This window comes from Lasioglossum baleicum, chromosome 4 (assembly GCF_051020765.1).
Source record: "Lasioglossum baleicum chromosome 4, iyLasBale1, whole genome shotgun sequence".
Classification (NCBI taxonomy): Eukaryota; Metazoa; Arthropoda; class Insecta; order Hymenoptera; family Halictidae; genus Lasioglossum; species Lasioglossum baleicum.
In genome coordinates, this window is record NC_134932.1 from 20,634,672 (window position 1) to 20,652,692 (window position 18,021).

The 18,021-nt window shown below is 44.8% G+C and overlaps 2 protein-coding genes across 3 annotated transcripts in view; one reads left to right on the forward strand and one right to left on the reverse strand.

Annotated features, from left to right (window-relative positions):
- Window positions 1–190: 190 nt before the first annotated feature.
- LOC143207912 (MAP kinase-interacting serine/threonine-protein kinase 1) lies at window positions 191–15,292 on the reverse strand. Its single transcript, XM_076421816.1, has 5 exons — window positions 14,018–15,292; window positions 9,615–9,758; window positions 6,629–6,985; window positions 5,964–6,534; window positions 191–5,846 (listed from the first exon to the last, which is right to left on the reverse strand). Exons 1-5 carry the CDS (start codon window positions 14,070–14,072, stop codon window positions 5,381–5,383), a joined length of 1,593 nt encoding a protein of 530 aa, XP_076277931.1. The 5' UTR covers window positions 14,073–15,292; the 3' UTR covers window positions 191–5,380.
- Window positions 15,293–15,360: 68 nt separating this feature from the next.
- The window catches only part of LOC143207916 (transmembrane protein 135), a 35,480-nt gene continuing 32,819 nt past the window's right edge, over window positions 15,361–18,021 (forward strand). The window contains exon 1 of one of the 2 annotated variants that reach the window (XM_076421827.1): window positions 15,361–15,489. The gene's annotated coding sequence lies outside the window, so the exon portion shown is untranslated. Of the gene's footprint in view, window positions 15,490–15,521; window positions 16,921–18,021 lie in introns of those variants that run through there. The other variant, XM_076421828.1, reaches the window with a different exon arrangement.

The following is an 18,021-nucleotide window of genomic DNA, read 5'->3' on the forward strand; positions in this document are numbered from 1 at the left end:
ATCTAGTAAGTACTGGAAAGGACATTTCTCGAAAGGACAAGACGCGCTGACGTTGTCCTCTCTCCTTTCCGAATCGTTCTTCACCTTTCAGGTGAATTTGCCACGTCAAAGTGTTCGAGTTTGTACGAAAGACTTGAGTACTAAAAAGAGAAATAGTTTTTGATGATAGGATAGAAACGGCACTCGCAGATTTATTGCTTCAAAACGTCTCAATTAAATGCTATTTTATTAGGAAGCTTACACAGTTCTCGTAAGACTCGCCGGATCTGTAGCACGATAACAATGATGGCCCGCTGTATGTTCTCGATCGTATCGCACTTTCTAATGGTCTCTCGTTTCGTACATCTTTTACCGATTCTTAATCGCATCCAAACATACCTTGCAAGAGGCACAGATATTTCGACATTTCTACGCGGAAATATGTAACTGGATCGACGCCCACACACCACCCATTCGAAATGCACGCACTCTTTCTTTCTTTCTCTCTCTCTCCTTCTCTCTCTCTCTCTCTCTCTCTCTCTCTCCCCCTCTCTCCCTCTCTTTACACTTCACGATCGTCGTTCGTTCTTCTGTTACTTGCTCGCTCACTCGCTCACTCACTCTCTCTTTGAAAAAGAGAATTTTACAAGATTTCGTAGCTTTTTCAAGGAAAAAGGACGAGCGTCGTTCTTTTTGGCAATTAATTCGTCGGTTGATCGGATACACAGCTCGACGGAGATCACCCGAAGATACGGTACAACGCGATAAGGATCAAATGATAACAATCGATCGAATTTCCATAGAAAAAGAACGTGGTACACGCAAGATCTTTATTTTTTTCGAGCGGTTTGTGCCATTTTGTTGTTTTCTCAAAGGAAAAGAAACGGAGCAAAACGTTCTTTCAAGATCGTGTGCATACAATCATGGTTGATTAGCGTTCGCAGACTTTGAACGATGAACGATCACATCGACATCGATAGAACCGGTGTCCTCAAACCCCTGAAATCTGCGATTGCAACCGAGAATTTGGAGTTTCAGTTGAAGTTTGAAGGAAAATATCTCGAATCGTTGTCAACTGTCGCGTACGACCCAATGAAAATAAATTGTACGCTTGCCTCGCATATCGGATCGTACCGTGAGCAAACTCTTCTTCATTTCCGAGAGGAAAGATTCGTAGGTATATAGCACAGCGGTTTCTTTCTTTGTACGAAACCTTACGAATCTATTACAAAGATGTTTATTTCTTCGCTTAAACGCTAATATTGTTATTCTCATTCGAGAACTCGTTGCGCGAACTCGTTCATCGCTCTTTCTCTCATTGTCAGTCTCTCTGTCTCGCTCTTCTCGCATACTTGCATACTAGTAAACTCGCAAACTCGCAAACTCGCATACGCACATACACACGCACAGCTCATTTTTATATTAATACCATGCAAACAACCCCCCTCCCCCCACAGGCCGCCGTTCTTAATTCTGTTTTTTTGTTCGTTTTTCTACTCTATCTATCCGTGTGTCGTTCAATTTGTTCCTGGTTCGCGTCCTAATACACATTCAACGACGCGCGTGATCGAGAAAAGAAACAGCAGTACAGCCCACGGGTGTCGAATATGCGTGGGCAGAACGACAGGAAGCGCCGGTAAGGAAAATCGTCTCCTTGGCGCAATATGGGACACGTGACGATATAACGCCATTTTTGCGAGAATGAACAAGGTTGAGTGGGCGATGATTCGCTCAAGCGGTGACCTACGACGGTAGGGCGTGAACGCTGGCACTTGTGGGACGACACGGTACATCAGGGATCAGACAATTGTCCCCGATCACCCCGAACGAAAACGCCACCCTGGAATCACCGTCAAATAGAGAAAAGCGACAACTGAAAGACTATTTATTAGACTGAAACGGAAACAACAAAACCGTCCAAAATAACCATGGAGCCGAATTTGTCCAGACCCCTGATACAGTACGATGTGATTAGGGGCTTCCTCCGGGAGATCTTTTGATCAAAACGTTAGGGTGGCATTCTCAGACTATGTCGTGCCCCGCTACTTTAAGATCACCCTTAATTAGCGTCGCAGACGCACTTGATATTACGTTGGAATCATCAGTCCTGTATGCTATGCGACATCACTGTTGTATAGGAAATTGAACCAAGACATTCGAGCTGTTGACTACATGTGCAGGCAATCGCCCGCCTGTAGAGGGGGGCTCTGCTCGACAGACTAAGCACGGGCAAATTGTTCAGAGTGCCGTCAGAAGGCTGGAAACGGGGCGAAGACTTAACAGACGATTCGAGAGGTGGCCTTCCCCGATATAGGAGGGCAAGCCAAGAAAATCAGGCTGTCGATGATCCACACCCACTGGCCGGTGGAGGGCACTACCGCGGAATGATTCGCATAGAATATAGAAATTCCTGATGTTTCTGGTAAAATGGTGAGGTGGTTCTGGAACATCCAACCTCGAGGCGTTTATGAATTATGAATTATGAGTTATGGCCGTAGATTTCCCGACTGTGTTCTGGCTTCTTTTCAATGAACTGCAGAACTTCTTATACTAGCGTTCATCTTTCGGTTTACCAATTCTTTCTACCGTTAATCTAGTACGGTTCTGGACGTTTTCGACTCGGTCAAAACAGTCCACGGAGTCTAGGTTCTACCCGTATCGAGTACCGTGTACCGTACGGAGAAAATTTTGCAATAACTTAGTACGCGAATGTTTTTTTTTTTTTGAAACCACCGTTTCGAGTCTCGGCGACTGAACGTTTCTCTGTCGAGAAACCGCGCGAAGAATCGATCGATCGTCTTCTCGTCCGAAAAAGCTCAACTTATGTCGGAGAAGAAAGCAAACGAACCAAAGAGATTGGTAAACGATCGATCGCGTTCAAAACTTAAACAATAGTACGTTCGATTTAACGTCGACAGTCGTGTTGCTACAACCTGTCGGAAAAGCGATTGTTTAGCGAGCCGAAGGACAGTCACAAAATCTTGTCCGCTGTCGTTTTGTATTATGTATATTTGGTCTTACAAAAACGAGACCAATAAATATCACGCGACGCGTTAATTCAGTTTTCGTGTTCAATGCCACGAACAACCACGTACGATAAGCGACGCGCGACGTCGATACGGTTTTGTTCTTTTTTTTTGTCTTTTTGGACCTTGCATCGTAAACATGTCTCGGTTCTCTACTTTCGTTCACGAGCGTTACAATCTTGAAAGAAGCGCGGTTGGTTTCAATGACTGGGAGAAATACGAAGGCTCGGACGGAGTCGAGCGGTCGATTCTACCGTGCAATGGTAACACCTTCTAGGATGTTACTTCGAAAAGATCGATGGTTCGCGAGAGGAAAATTGTAACGCGTGGCATGGACGACCGTCACCGAGAAAAAACGTTTTTCAGGGCTACCTCGAAAGAAGGAAGAACAACGAACAACGGATAACGAGCAACGACCTCTTTCTGTCTTTCTGCCAGCTTCGTCGACTCGGAGCGTGTACACCTGCGGTATCCTAAATTCTATCCGTAACCTTTATAGGTTTCCTCGAACGCGATAAATCTCCGATTAGCAAATCGAATTTACGCGCGGATCGTTACACCTCCCCTGAGTAAAAAAAGCCCGTCTCACAGCGCGGACCAACAATACGCGAAACTCGAAACCAATCAATTTTGGGAATATATATATACCGAAAACCGAAATCGCCTACCACGGAAATACAGTAGAAGAACGAGTGGTTTAATTGGAACAAATGATCAAGAGAAGATCGATGTTGGTTGAAATGTAACGTGTAACGTGTTCACACGTTCACGTGTATACGTGTAACGCACGGAGGCACTCGAGCAACGAGGTTGCGTCTGTGAGCGGATATACGATAAAACGATGTTTCATCGATAAAACTCTAGAAAAATACACAACGGTAATTAATTGATAATTTCGTATAATCTACTATATATTCGCCGAGAATACTTTCCGCTAACTTTGCATTCTCTTCTCTTTCAAAACATCCCTTCCTTCCTTCGTCTATTCGTTTTACTTCCTGACTTCATTCCCCTACACTCACATCCACACCCTTACGACGCAGGTACACTTTTTCTGTAATCATTTTTTTTTTTGCTTTTCGTTATTTCTTTAAACTAATCTTTTATCTTTCTTACGTACTAAACTTTCTACAAAGATACTTAAAAGACATTTACAAAAGAAATGGCCGTAATTATCACCCCTATTCTTGTGTCTCGATGCAAAACTCGTTCGTTCCTTTCTTGGACATGATATTCGCGACGTTTCCGAACTTACTGTCTACTACATCCTTAGATTCCTACTGAGCAAACTATTCGTAACATGCACCAAAGAACGCGTTTGTCTTATTTGTCGCCGCTAATCGCTATTTCTGGTTCGAGAATACGCGTCACCACTCGACCGCGCGCTTTTCGACATGCGATCGAGCGGTGAGAGAAACTCCAACCGACGCATCGATCTCTCGAGATCATCCGAAAACAACGAGGTAATGCGAATAAAAAGCCAAAAAAGAAAGAAAAAGAAACTGTTTACCGAATCAAATAGAATACCGCGAGACATATCTCTTCTCTCACGATCGCCGATGTAAACGTACTACCCGATGTGTATCGGTGAATCGATGCCAACCAACGAGCATACACATACGTTGTCGCATGCATATGCAGGCCACTGGAATGACAGCGACCGTACACAAAAGGGATATCTACGTATGCGGAAACGTACATCGGAAGCGCCCAATGCACGGGTCACACTTTCTATCGATTCTATAACTAAATTTGTTCTCGTAGTTTTCGTCGACTCTCGTCAAAAGTTGTTGGATCTACCAGAGCCCAAACACGCGTTAACGAAACAAATTTCGGGATCTTGATGCTAGTAAAATTGGCTGTAAACACGTTTGCGATGGATGGATCTGCGTGGACTCTAATCTGCGATTCGCGTAGTATTGCGCGAAGGTTGAACGACTCACCGTGAAACAACGGATAAACGATAGAGATGGAACTGACTGGAGCGCGCTAACGCTAACGAACAAACTAAACACCGCGTGTTAGACGCGTCGCGGCGTCGCGTATCGTGTCGTATATATCATTGGTTAGTATTATTGTTGTCATAGAGTGATAGTGATCATGATTGTTGGTCGCGTCGACGTACCGTTACCGCAGCTGGATGGTTGGAGTTGCGGATCGTAGTCGGTGTTCTCGTAAGTGGTTAAACCAGCCTGATCGTGGACGCGCAGTAGTCGCTCGAGTCGTGTCGCCTATCCGTGGTAAACCGTCGATAGATAAGATCGCTGCCTGCACGCTTTCGTGTATCCCTATACGCAGACGTGTAAATACGAACGTATAACGCTACCAAGAAAGGAGATGTTACCGCACAAAGGTGGAAAGGCGGTCGGTCGTGCTCAGCCACTCGGAGACGCGATCACCGGCGCTTTGTTGGTTTCTCGTACAAGCAGGTCGGAACGGGCCTTGAGACGACGCTGCATCAGCCGGCTCTCGCTGGGCGGCGACAAACCGAACAGTTGATGCAGCGACGAATCCTTCCCGATCAATCGATTCTTGCCGATGGTCTTCGGATCGGACAGATCGATGCTCGAACGAATCGAGCAGCATTCTTGACGCGCGTTCGCCTCGAACTCGCCGGAAGAATGGGTCGCGCAAAGCTTACTGTGCTCGGAGAGCTCACTGCTCGAATCGGACATGTGCCCGTACGGATGATTATCTTCGTCGGTGGAGGAAGTTGATAATCTCGGCTCTCTGTTCTCCGTTACTTCCTCCAGATTCACGGAGAAGTGTTGAAGTACCACGCGATTCACAGCCATTGCCGATTCGGCAAACGTCGAAAGTTCCCTCGCAGAATTATTCCTCCTAAAATCGAAGGATTAGTTTGTTGAGATTATTACATGTATTTACATATGTATGTGTGTTGTTACGACAAAATAGCGCGTGTCAATAGGGGAAGAGAGATTAAGAGACATAACGAACCTGATGTTGTGAGGAGTCGTAAGAGATTTCTCGGTGTTTTCAACCGAACTAGGACCAGGATTGATCCACGGATGATTCAGAATGGATTCGGCGCTCAGCCTCTGATGGGCTTCCTTGACCAGTAGGCCTCTGATCAGATCTTTCGCGTCCTCGGAAATGCATCGCCATTCGCTGTCCGGAAACTCGTACCTGCCCTCTTGAATACTGGTGAACAACAGCTCTTGGCAAGCTTGACAATTCTCTCCCCTCTCCCAGCCGCAGTCGGTACCGCAGTTCCCGTAGAACGGCGGATAGCCGCACAAAAGGATGTACATGATCACACCAAGGCTCCAAAGATCGCAACGTTTATCGTAATAATTCGCTTCTCCGATAAAAGCCTCGACGACCTCCGGAGCCATGAAATCGGCGCTTCCCACCGGCGTCAATAGCTGCGGCGTCGCCACAGGACTCGACAGTGAGTTGTTGAATTTGATGCCGGAACCGAGGTCAAAGTCGCACACTTTGATCGGTGTCAGCTTATCAGGATACACGCACAGTATGTTCTCGGGTTTTAAGTCCCTGTGAGCGATTCCTGTAAAAGAGCGGATCACAGTTCAAATTATTTCTTTTACCACGAGAAAACAAAAGCAAAAATAAAATCAGAAGGAAAAGCGAAAAGATCTTACCTTTCTTGTGAAGGAAATTTAAAGCGCTGGCTATCTCCTTGATTATCTGACTGGCTTCCCATTCACTGAAATGAATCCTTTCTTGGATACGGCTCAACAATTGACCACCATTGACCTTCTCGAATACAAGATAAAACTTCTCTTCGTCCTCGAAGAATTCGATCATTTGAATAATATTCGGATGTCCCTGGCAATGATGGAACGTTTCGACCTCTTTGAAGACGCGCGTTCGCGCGTGACCAGGTATCTTGTCGATTATTTTCACAGCATACTCCAGATCCGTGTAGAGAGATCTGCATGTCTGTACCGAGGCGTAAGCGCCTTCCCCGAGAACCTCGCCAGTCAATTTGTACAGTTCTGAAAGAAAGAAAGAACCGTGGTCGAAAATGTTATAGAAACCTGCAGATTCCGAAACAATTCTCGTTATATTTTACGCAGCCACAGTCATCTTTCTTTCGTATACAATCGTACCGAATATATGTATGTATTTAACAATTGCAAGTAGAGATTTCCTCGGCGAAGACATTGATCGTTGAACGTTTAAGTCCGTTGTCGCGCGTGTGCGCGTAAGACACAGTATAAAAACCATTGTGATTTTGGTTCGTGTTTTGGTTCGACGTGTTTCTCGACTGGAAGCAGTGTAGTGTCTCTAATGTGGTAAAGTCTGGTAAACGAAACATCGGTCATGCCGGATTTTGTTTCGTTTGGTTGTGAGGCGTAACTTGTAACTTGTAACGCAGTCAATGTTAAGGTCACGCAGAGGTAACCCGTCGTGGAAACTATCGTCGGTCGAAGTACATGCTATTCTCTCTTTCTCTCTATTTTCCTCCTTCTCTCTTCTCCATTCGCGTCTTGATGTTTCTTCGCCGCTCCGTTGGCTGGTCCCTACTCCTTTTAACACGTCGACTTCCGTCCCACATATTCTGTCCGCGTGTGGCTTGCTGAGCGATGCAACTATTGCGCCGTTGCTGTCAACCTAACTCTCTTTTCGCGTTCTCGTCTGTTCCCTTGCCCGTGTCTCGTCTCTACTCCCCATCTAACGAATCGCCCTCCTCCAAAGGACTGTTTTCCCTCTCGCCTCGCGACAACGCCAACATATACGCTTCTGCTTGGCAACACCGGCGGCCGACACAGCTAACATAGCTCGCACAGCCAGTAACCGAAACCAGACAAATACGAGTGAACTTCTTCTCCGCCATCGTTGCCACTATCGTTGCCACCATCGCCGCAGCCGTACTGTCTTCGGCGTCTTCGTGGTAAATGATAGTGGTGGTGGTAGCATATAGTCGTAGTTGTTTTCTTCGCGGTTGGTCCTACCTTCCATCCTCCAAGATGCCACGAAACGTAAAATTGGCACGGGATTAATTCGGGAACAATGACGACGTCGCAAAATGGTACCACTCGCCGTTCGCCGCGCGGGCGCGCTAAATTTACGGTCAAATATTGTTTCTACGGTGCACAGCGTTTCACTCGACAATCGAAAATTCAGGGCGCAACGTCGAAAAGAACCTTACATCGCGATTATATAATTAACGATGAAAGAAATCGAGAACGCCCAGACACGCGAAACGCCATGGCCGCGAAATTAGACACGCGGATACAACGAGCGCTTGCAAGTACAATTCAAATTTCGAATTCTGTTCGGCGCCGCCTTCAAATTTTCAACCTAAGGAAAACAACTCGAGACAGAAGCCAGAAGACAACGTGACTCGAAGTTGTCGCGTTATTCGAATCGTTCGAACGCGGAGCGATTGTTTATCGATGTTGAAAGCGTAGGCTGCCGAGCCCCTGGATAACTAGTCTATACATAGATAACAAACAAGTAAAAAACGTTTGTCAGCACTTTGTCAACTCGGATGACTCAATATCGTGTCGGATTGAAACAGTATCCAATTGTCATCTGCCACGGATGACGCAAGAATGCGTCGGACGAATATCGCCTGCGAGAGACATTTAATTGTTTTCGATTTAAGATTTCGCTGCTGATGGTATTACGAATCTCTGTGCTCTAACTTAAAACGAAACTGATCGTACATTTCGCTTAACGTTTTTATGCATTTCTACCTTTTATATTAGGCGTAAATGATCGGAGTTATGGGTTCAAAGATGTCGATATTACGTTGACGCGCTACGGTAATGAGCCGAAAAGGTGGGCAGATAATCTTCGGCACGTCCGTTGTCGACGATTTATCCCATGGCCCAGTTATCAAGATATACGTAAGTACATACCTACAGTTGCGGACGCTTGTGTTCGCGCGATTCGCTCTATTCGCTCTATTCGCTCGGTTCGCCGCGAGGGTACACGCGAGGTGGAAGCTTCTCGAACGCGACACTGCTTTACGAATCGATCGTAGCAGGATGACGTAACCGCTGTAAGCCAGTGAACTCGATCGGCGCGGTGGTTTACCGGTCGCTGGTTACCGGTAAACACGTAGAAACCGGTCGGATCGTTATTCGGTGTTTCAACGAACGGGTACGTCGAATCGTTTCTCTCTCGCTTCCGTGGAATTTGGTTGTTTCGAAAGCAGAATCGAACGAGACAGCGGAAGAATACGACATTCTTCTCTCGAATCGTTTAGGTCGCGCTTCCTTGTCTAGATACGTTCATTCGCATTTGCGTTCACGTCCGCGTCCACGAATTCGTTGTCGGCCATTGCACCGCGAACAGAAGTCAAGCTTGCGTCCGCGATCGATTCGCAACGGTTCGCGTCGAACTTTCTCGAACGTTCTGAACTTGTACAAGGTCAGATGGTCGAGCGTAGTGCAAGTCACCGAAGCACGAATCACACATAGACCACGCAAGCACGAGAACACACTGCGCTGACCATACGCAACGCTGCTATATACCGAACCCGCGTACGCCCACGGAACGTGAATTCATATCGTCTTTTAGCGAAACCACGACAAACTTTACAGGGCAAAGTAATGGTTGGTTTCGCGGACAGTCGTCTGCTTGTCGTTAACTTCTTCTCCCATCGATCTTTACCTTGGAAGCAAGAAGACATCAACGAGGATCCAGAACGCTTCTTCTTGCGCCTTTTACGCCTAGCTTCTTCCTGACGAGCTTGCACCGCACTCATCGATTCCCCTGAATTGTTCACGGTGTCTCGACCGATGCAACTCGTATCCTCTGAAACATACACAGTTTTGTCATCAACAACTTTTCGCGTCACTAAATACATGTGGATCGATAGTTTCCGATTCGAATCGAAAGCTCTGTCGAGGTCCGATACGCTTTGAGGAAACGATTTTATTTCTGATCTCTCTTTTATGCGTTCGTTTATTTTGATGTATCTACATTCTACGATACGATCTAGATATTGGTTAGTAACGTGTATTTATGGTATAGAAACGCTCGCTCAGAGAATCACTGGTCCAGATCGTTCAATTACAAGCAACGCTACGATGTTTTCGTTATCGTTTGAACCGCGTCGACATTTATTTTCGTGCGCGTTTATCGGCGATGTCGTTCGACTCGAATCAGCCAAGACGCGAGAATTAGTTGTTCGTCGTTCCGTTCGTTTCGTGCTTATCGCATTCTATAATATTTATCCTGTCTGTCATGGATAACCGATGAGCATTATGCGCGTGAATTATGGTCGCAATTTTTTCGAACTTCGAACATCGAATTCGATGCAATTGTAACCGCGATCATGTTCTGTTCGATACAGTTCCAAGAGATTTGTCGATATTACGCGTAGAGTGCGTAAACAAATTATCGATTTGTATTATTAGATCCCTCTTACAATTAGATTTGTACTCTTCAGACACGGTAGAAACCGCGCGGATTTGCGTTTCGATTGTTGGACCGCGCGGACAGGTGTGAACGAATACAAAGACGCTAATGTAAATCAAATCCGCGGTTTCCGTCGTGTCTGGACGGGGTTGTTATACCTGTCCTGTTGTCGGCTTTGATCCGATTGATCGTTGTTTACCGGGTCGTCTGTAGCGTCAGTTATACATGAGTCATGCAATTATTATTCATCTACATTGTATGCACAAAAATCAATTAAATTTGTACCTCACTGAATACATTATTTCGAATTTGTGATATCTTTACCGTTCATGGTGCAACGGTTGATAACGCGTCAAGGTCTCCAATTGACGTTCTGATTCATCGAGAGTTTGGGTTCCTTCGAAAATTACAAAATTCAAGAGAATCGAGAGAAAACGACACGCTGTTTACACGTCGTTATTTGTTAGAACGGTAAGAGCGAGACATCGCACACTGGTCCACGCGCTCGATCTAGCTGTTCATTTGGTAAAAAAGCAACGTTGCCCAAATCGATGTTTATTGAATGTATATTGCTTCCTAAATGTGCATGACATTCGAAAACGATGAAATTAATGAGATTTATTGAAAATTATGATTAGAACAAGCATTTAAAAATCAACATTTTATGAATCCTATTTGCCACCGAAAAAATTACCTCTTTTCTTATTGAAAGCCTGGAGAATCTATTTAATATTATGTGTCCATTTGTATTGCAAATTAATAGTTGTAAATGTATTTAGAGTATATCTCTTGAATTAAGATTTAATATTTATAATTTATTGAAATAACAATGCTCAATAAACTAAATAGAATCTTCAAAGTTTTCAATCTTTGGTGAAGGATATCTTTCGAGTCCCCAATGAGCCCTCATTGTATCAAGGTGCATTATTATCGGCGTTCATTTCTCTATGTAATCGTGCAAGAATCACATCCTGTTCGGTCCTGATACACAAGTTATCATTGTTTAAACCGTATGTGTCGCCTGAATTGCGGCCGAACCTCTGACATTTTGATGATGCAGTCGAACAATTAATATTGAAAGATGTTGAAGAAAATAGTGATGACAATAATGATTTGTCAAATAATATAGTATAATGTCAATTGTTATTGTTGCTTATACAATAAAAATTATATTTTCGTTTTTTATAATTAATATTATGTTTCTCGCACAGTTTTAAATAAAATATTTTTAATTATATTTATAAAATCCATTACTCTAAAAATGATTGAGTGTTTATTTAAAACCTAAACCTGATTTATCAGACACTTCCGATAATCTGAGAAAGAAATGTTTTAAACAAAACTTGATCAACATTCAGCAGTCTACAAATTTCAATCGGAAAAATTAAAAAAGAAATTTTTAATGCATAAATAATTAAAGTCACCTTGAATTTTTAAAAGTCAATATGTATTTTTGACTTCATAATATTGTAGCTGATATCAAAACGGAATCCAACGACCTAAATTACTATACCTTTAAACTTCCAAATAGTGCTAAAATATTAATGAAGAGCTAGATTGCCGAAAAGTATTCGGCGTTTGCGAATATAATTTTGTTTGTTTGTTTCGTTATACAGTCTCTACAGTCTCTACACGGATTGCAACGGGCATGGGCACGGGGCACAGGCATGGGTACGGGTACGAGCACGGGCGCGGGCGGTGCGCGATCCAGAGTTCAATGACTGGCACAGAAAAGTAACGCCGCCATCTTACGCGAGATACGAGTGTACGATAATGTCGCTGCATCCGCCAAACCGGCGTGGCGGAGGCGTCGTCGATCAAAAAACTTCGTGTAGAGTGTAGAACGTTCGAAACGCATACCTTGCTGCGGACGCTGCGGTGGGCAAGCACCGTGTGCACTCATCCCGTTTTACTTTTTTCGTTCGTTAGTTATCGGCTGTGCTTCCAAAACATGTTTCTTCGGGAAACATTTGAAAGGTTTCGAGGAATACATTTGTACCAAGCTCGTTCGCATCTGTTACCTCCCGGACACCGATATATAATTTCCGATGAGAAATCAGTTTCTCGTTTTGCTCGCGTAGGTCGTTAGCATTTACGTGGGGAGCAACGACTCGTTTATACAACTAATTGCGAAGCTTGTACCTCGTGTACCGATGAAACCTGTCCGATCGTATAATACTTTGCGCGAAGACGAACACGTTTTGGATTCTAGTTTCCGGAAAATTGATTTTTCGTTTGCATTCCTTCAACGCAGCCGATGTTGTAAAAGCTTTCGCTTACATAACTTCGCGGCTACGCTACGGTTTAAAAGCCGGTAGGTAGGTAGGTAGGTAGGTACATACTACGTGCGCCGCGCGAATCCCTTTGTCCTTGAAAACGAACCCTTCCCTTTAATGGAGGGGGCAACGAATCTGTGGCGCGCAAGGACCCTTCTGCCTCCTCCTGCCGCTCTCCCATCCTCGATCCCCCTTCTCGCTGTCGCGATCAACGCGTTCTCCTCTCGCCCCTTTCTCCTCCCGCCACGAAACGTTCGTTCTTTGTGTTGGTTGCCCTTAGCGGCGCCCTTCGCGATACGCGTCGAACTCGGAACGATACGACTAACCCAGTTCGACCCTCGAAAATAAGTTAACGAGGCGTCGCGTCGCCTAACATCGCGTGTTACGTCGCGTTCTCGATCAGCCGAGCGAACGTTACAAAACAATCTACCGATGCACCTACCGTGTATTTAGTTGTATGTATCTCTGCAACTACAACGCGAGCATGCCAGTTCATTGGAAGATTCGCGACGACAGAAACGCGTGTAAATACATAATGAATGACACGCGGCCAATCGATAAAATCAGATTTTCACGTTACGAAAATCGCGTTATTGTACACAATTTATTTCGTTTCATGCGTACGAAGCTTATATTACTATTACTCGTGCTTACGACATTTCAATTTCTTAGATATACAAACATAGTTAGGTAAAAAATTATTCTAAATGATAGCGTGGCCATTTTTACTGCTTAACGCGATTGTTACCGCTCACAGAACGAAGACGTTCGTGTATAAGTACAACAACGAAACGCAAAACACGCACAGTTGATGACAAGAACCCGATAAACATAAACTTCTCGCGAACTTATTCTCTGTAAAAGGTAGGGAAATATTTCTGATTGCAATTAACGACCCGGAGGAAACTCTCGAGCGTCATGAAACAATGATACGTACGTTGCATTTGTACGTGCTATATTCGAAGCGTGCATACATGTAAGAGCGAGAGGTATGGCAGAGCAAGGCACGACACGACACAACGATCAGCCGTCTGCCGGCTTCGAGAAAGTTCTTTCGTCGAGCTACTTCGAGCGTTCTGTTCGATTCGGTTCTCCGTTGGTTCTGCCATCGAGGTGAAAATTTTGCTGGACTCCGACAGATTTTGCGGCTACCGACGCGTTCGATGTACACATATCGACGCGAATGTACACGAATGTACACGATCGATGCGAATGACAAAACTAGATTGCCAAAAAAAAAAGGAAGAAAAAGAGAGGTTAAATCGACGCGATAATCCAAATGCTAATTCGTTTCGAGGACTTCGCGTGTTCGACGAGAATAAACAGTGAGTCGAGAATCTTCTAGATAGATCTAACAAAATCAAGACAACGTCTTACCTCTACCAGCATCCAGACATCCATCCTCTCTCTCTTCCAAGATTTTCTCCACCATTTTTGCCTCGAACACGATATCAACGTCGCAGAAATCCAAATTCCTCTTCTGTTCCCTTTTCTCCGCGAACAACGAACGTTCTTCCCTTAACTCGGTATCAATAATTGTAAAAAAGAGTCAGTCGTATATACAAAAACATCTATATACACTAAGAGATACTGATATAAATCTTCGTTCCAGGCAGGCACTCGGCGATTGCTTTGTACACGCACAATGTCGTTCCACAGATATATGTATGTATATCGGTGTAGAAGAGTATTTTCTTCTTTCCTCTTTATTTTCTTCGGATCTATTCCACTCTATTCTCCTCGATTCGTCTATCTCCCTCTACCGATGTGTACTCCCGGGATAGATCGATGTATATCAGTGTCGGTATCACAGATATAAATAAATATATAAAGGCTATCTACTCTCCTGTGCCCTTTTGGCTCTGACGGTTTCTTCGAACGACAGAAACCGCGCTATTGTGTAGTCGATGATACGCGTTGTAACTTGTATGTTTCGAATAAATACTATCACAGACTTTGACACTACACTTTTCTTCTTTCGGTTGGTTTCTTTCCTTGGTCGTCCCAGGTTTCTTCTCGTGCCGTCTTGTACGCTCCTTTACTCCCAACCACGTTCGATATCAGCCGATGTAAATTTCTCTTTCGACTACCTTCGATCCGATTGCGTTCCTCCAAAAGGCAAGTCGCTGATGGGAAATAAGTCTATTTCCCGACTCGTCGACTGCCAACAAACCTCGCCTACGTCCGCACCTCCCTCGATGCCTTTTCTCTTCTGCTCGGAGAATTTTCGCCGGATAAACCAAGGTTTCTCCGTTCACGAAAATCTCGCGGTGCTCGGTGCTCCGTTTTACTCGCGGGTAGCGAAATTCGGGCTCGGAAGCGCATTAAAAATCCTTCGACTAACGCATCGGTTCTCTTCGGTTACCTTCCCTCAGTGCTCGGCAGCTGGTTTCCGACTGAATCTCGCAAGATGGTCGCTCCGCTTACTAACATCCCCACCAGTCTCTCCGCGTTGCGTCGTCGCATCAACGATTCCCCTGTCCGATTGTACCTTGTGCTTGTGCTTGTGCTTGTGCGCTTGTCCTCGTCCCCGGTGTGAGCCCAGTTCTCTCTCTCTCTTTCTCTCTCTTTCTCTCTCTATTTCCCCCTCCCTTCCTCTTTCTCTCTTGTTCAGTTTCGTCGTTCCCGTCCCCTTCCCCTTCTTCTCGTCGAACCATACCGTACCTTACCTTAGCCTCGCTCCCCACCCGTTCCGTTCCGTTCCGTTCAGTCGCTTCCACGTAGGATCGGCTGACTTCGTCGACGCCCTCTGAAAACGCGCTGCGAGATTCGCGCCTTGTGTCACGTAGCCCTCTGACCAGAGATTCTCATCTCAGAGCAGTGTTCATCCGACTATCGGACATCGGACGGTATGACGCAAGCTTTTTCGGTCTTACAAACTGAACTATCAACGAATCGATACTCCTTCGATCTCCCTCGTCGTATTTTATATCTCGCTCGACGTATATGTATATGCATGAAGACGCAGTTTCGATACACGTCGACGAGTGGATAAGGGTATGAGTACAACAGAGCTGCGATACTAATGAAGCGTGGCCAGAGCGGTACTTTTTATGATCGACTGCTAAGCGCAGTTCTAATTGTAAGTAAGTACTCGTGCCGCTTCGATGTGCACGCTTCCACTATAAAAGTATGCGTTCTATTTCGACGCTTGGCTCTCCTGGCTACTGTCGCCGCTCCAATGTACTCGTATCCTAAGTTGTCGACCTACAGTCTCTGTCTTCTATTGTCTTCCTTCGTTTCTAGAAGTTCGTTTAACAATGACCCGGATTCGATGCTTGATCCAACACTCCGGTATCGTTGTAAAAATGCATGAGAGTCACTGATCGTTCTGGCGTGATCGAGATTAGCTCACCGGTAAAAGCGCCATCTTTGTCATACGATATTTTATTGAGGTCCACCTGAAAATATAGACGGTCGCGCGTTTGCATGCATGTTCTACGAATGGGATACCGGAGATGTTTACATCTGGTATCGTTTATACCCTAATCGACAATGACAAAGCCAGATAAATGTACGGGAAATGACGCCGGTAATCACGGCGCGCGGCGTTGGTCGGCGCCGCGCCGCGCGCGTTCTTTCGGCAGTAAATGTGCGCGCGCACAATGCCTATGGGCCACGAGCCGGAGCCACGTACAACATGACGCGATGTAGAACGTAGAACGTAGAAGGTAGAACGCAGTAGACGCGTCGAGCGGGAAGTGAGTCGGTGTGTGTATACGTGTATGTGGCATATACGACACACACCGACGCACAGTGTTTTCAAATGCGATTCTACTCGAGACCAAATGTACCTAGCATTACCCAATCTTGTACTTATCGTCTCTATCGTTTGCTTCCTTATTGTTATTTTTTACTTGTTTCGAAAAGAAATCGATATCTCGATTACCAGCAAAAATTGTGCTAAATTTTACAGCATTTGTTAATACTTCATTTTTTTTTATACTTGCTCGAGTAAAGTTACATTACGGACGAATGTTCGATGTGAATCGGCAAGCAATAGACAACAGATAACACAACAACAAAAATAGAGGCATGGAGAAAGAAAATAATGATGGGGGAATATGTGTCGGTTCAGCTTCTGTAGCTGTAGTGTAGTGTAGTTAACACGTAGCGTCGAATATGTGTTAGTAACACGCTTGCGCACCTTGTTGTACACAAAGTACGCGTAATTCCTCCACACGAGTTGTGCGCAAGCTCGTGTCGGCCATCGAGGTTTGTATTCAACCGTCCAACATCGCGTGAACTTGTTGCCCGCATAATCGCTACATTATTGCGTCGTAAGTTTATTAACCGTATTATTATTACGTAACGCAACCCGGTTGATTGTTTACCTACGTATATGTGTCACGAGACGCGTCCCTGTTTGACCAAGTACCGTTTAATTCAACGTTATCTGTACCTGTGTACCGGGTACTGTATTTACACGCGCGTATATTACACCCACAAGCATGTTTTGATCTTTTTCCTTGAACGGGTGGTAATGTGGTTCACGCTCGATTCATTTTTTCGCCATAGATAGTCTCAATTTGAATTTTGCCAGGACTGCAACGAATGGGACCAACTTCAAGGAAGTTGGTAGATACGTAGACAAATCTGCTGGATGTACGGTAACGTTATCGTGGTTGTTGCATCATCGCACCGGTGCCATAATCGAGCGCGCGTTAGCTGTGACAACGTTACGGGGTACGACGAGAGAAACGATCGATTTTGTGGAAGACGTCTCATCGTTTCAAATTCTCTCCGGTCCGGAAGACCCTTGCCCTCAAATCTTTTTCTTATTGTTAGAAAAGAAGAGACGTTCGACGACGCTGGCTCGAAGTTGATTGACCGGATACTAGATATGTACACATATTCCTGCAAATAAAAAAAATTAGCTAACAGTTTATTGGCCAAACCGAACATTTAAAGGACAGCGTTCCTTTTTATCGCACAAAATACACTTCCGATACTCACCGTTCAAGTAACTTTCTTCCAATTTCAAAACATTCCTCCTCTGGAAGCCTCTTTTACCCTAATTTTTTTTTGCTATGTACACATGTAATTATATCAACGCGCGGCATTGAAAGATTTGTAAACAATCATTCGACCAAGCACTCAACGGTACCGTAAACAATTTACGACACCCTCGAGTGTTTGTCCGAGTTTCGGGCGGCAAGGAAAAACTATGTAAAAAACATGGTGCCCCATTGTTGGAATTACATACGTCGTTGAGCGTTCATGAAAACAGAGAACCTAAACATGACGGTTAATTGCGTCAGCCTTGGAACGCGAGACTGCCAAAAGTATCCACTTCATTAATTTTAATGACTTATTATCGGTCACCAGTTGTCGGTGACTCATATGTGATCACGTTTATCAGCCAACTTGATCTCTCTCTC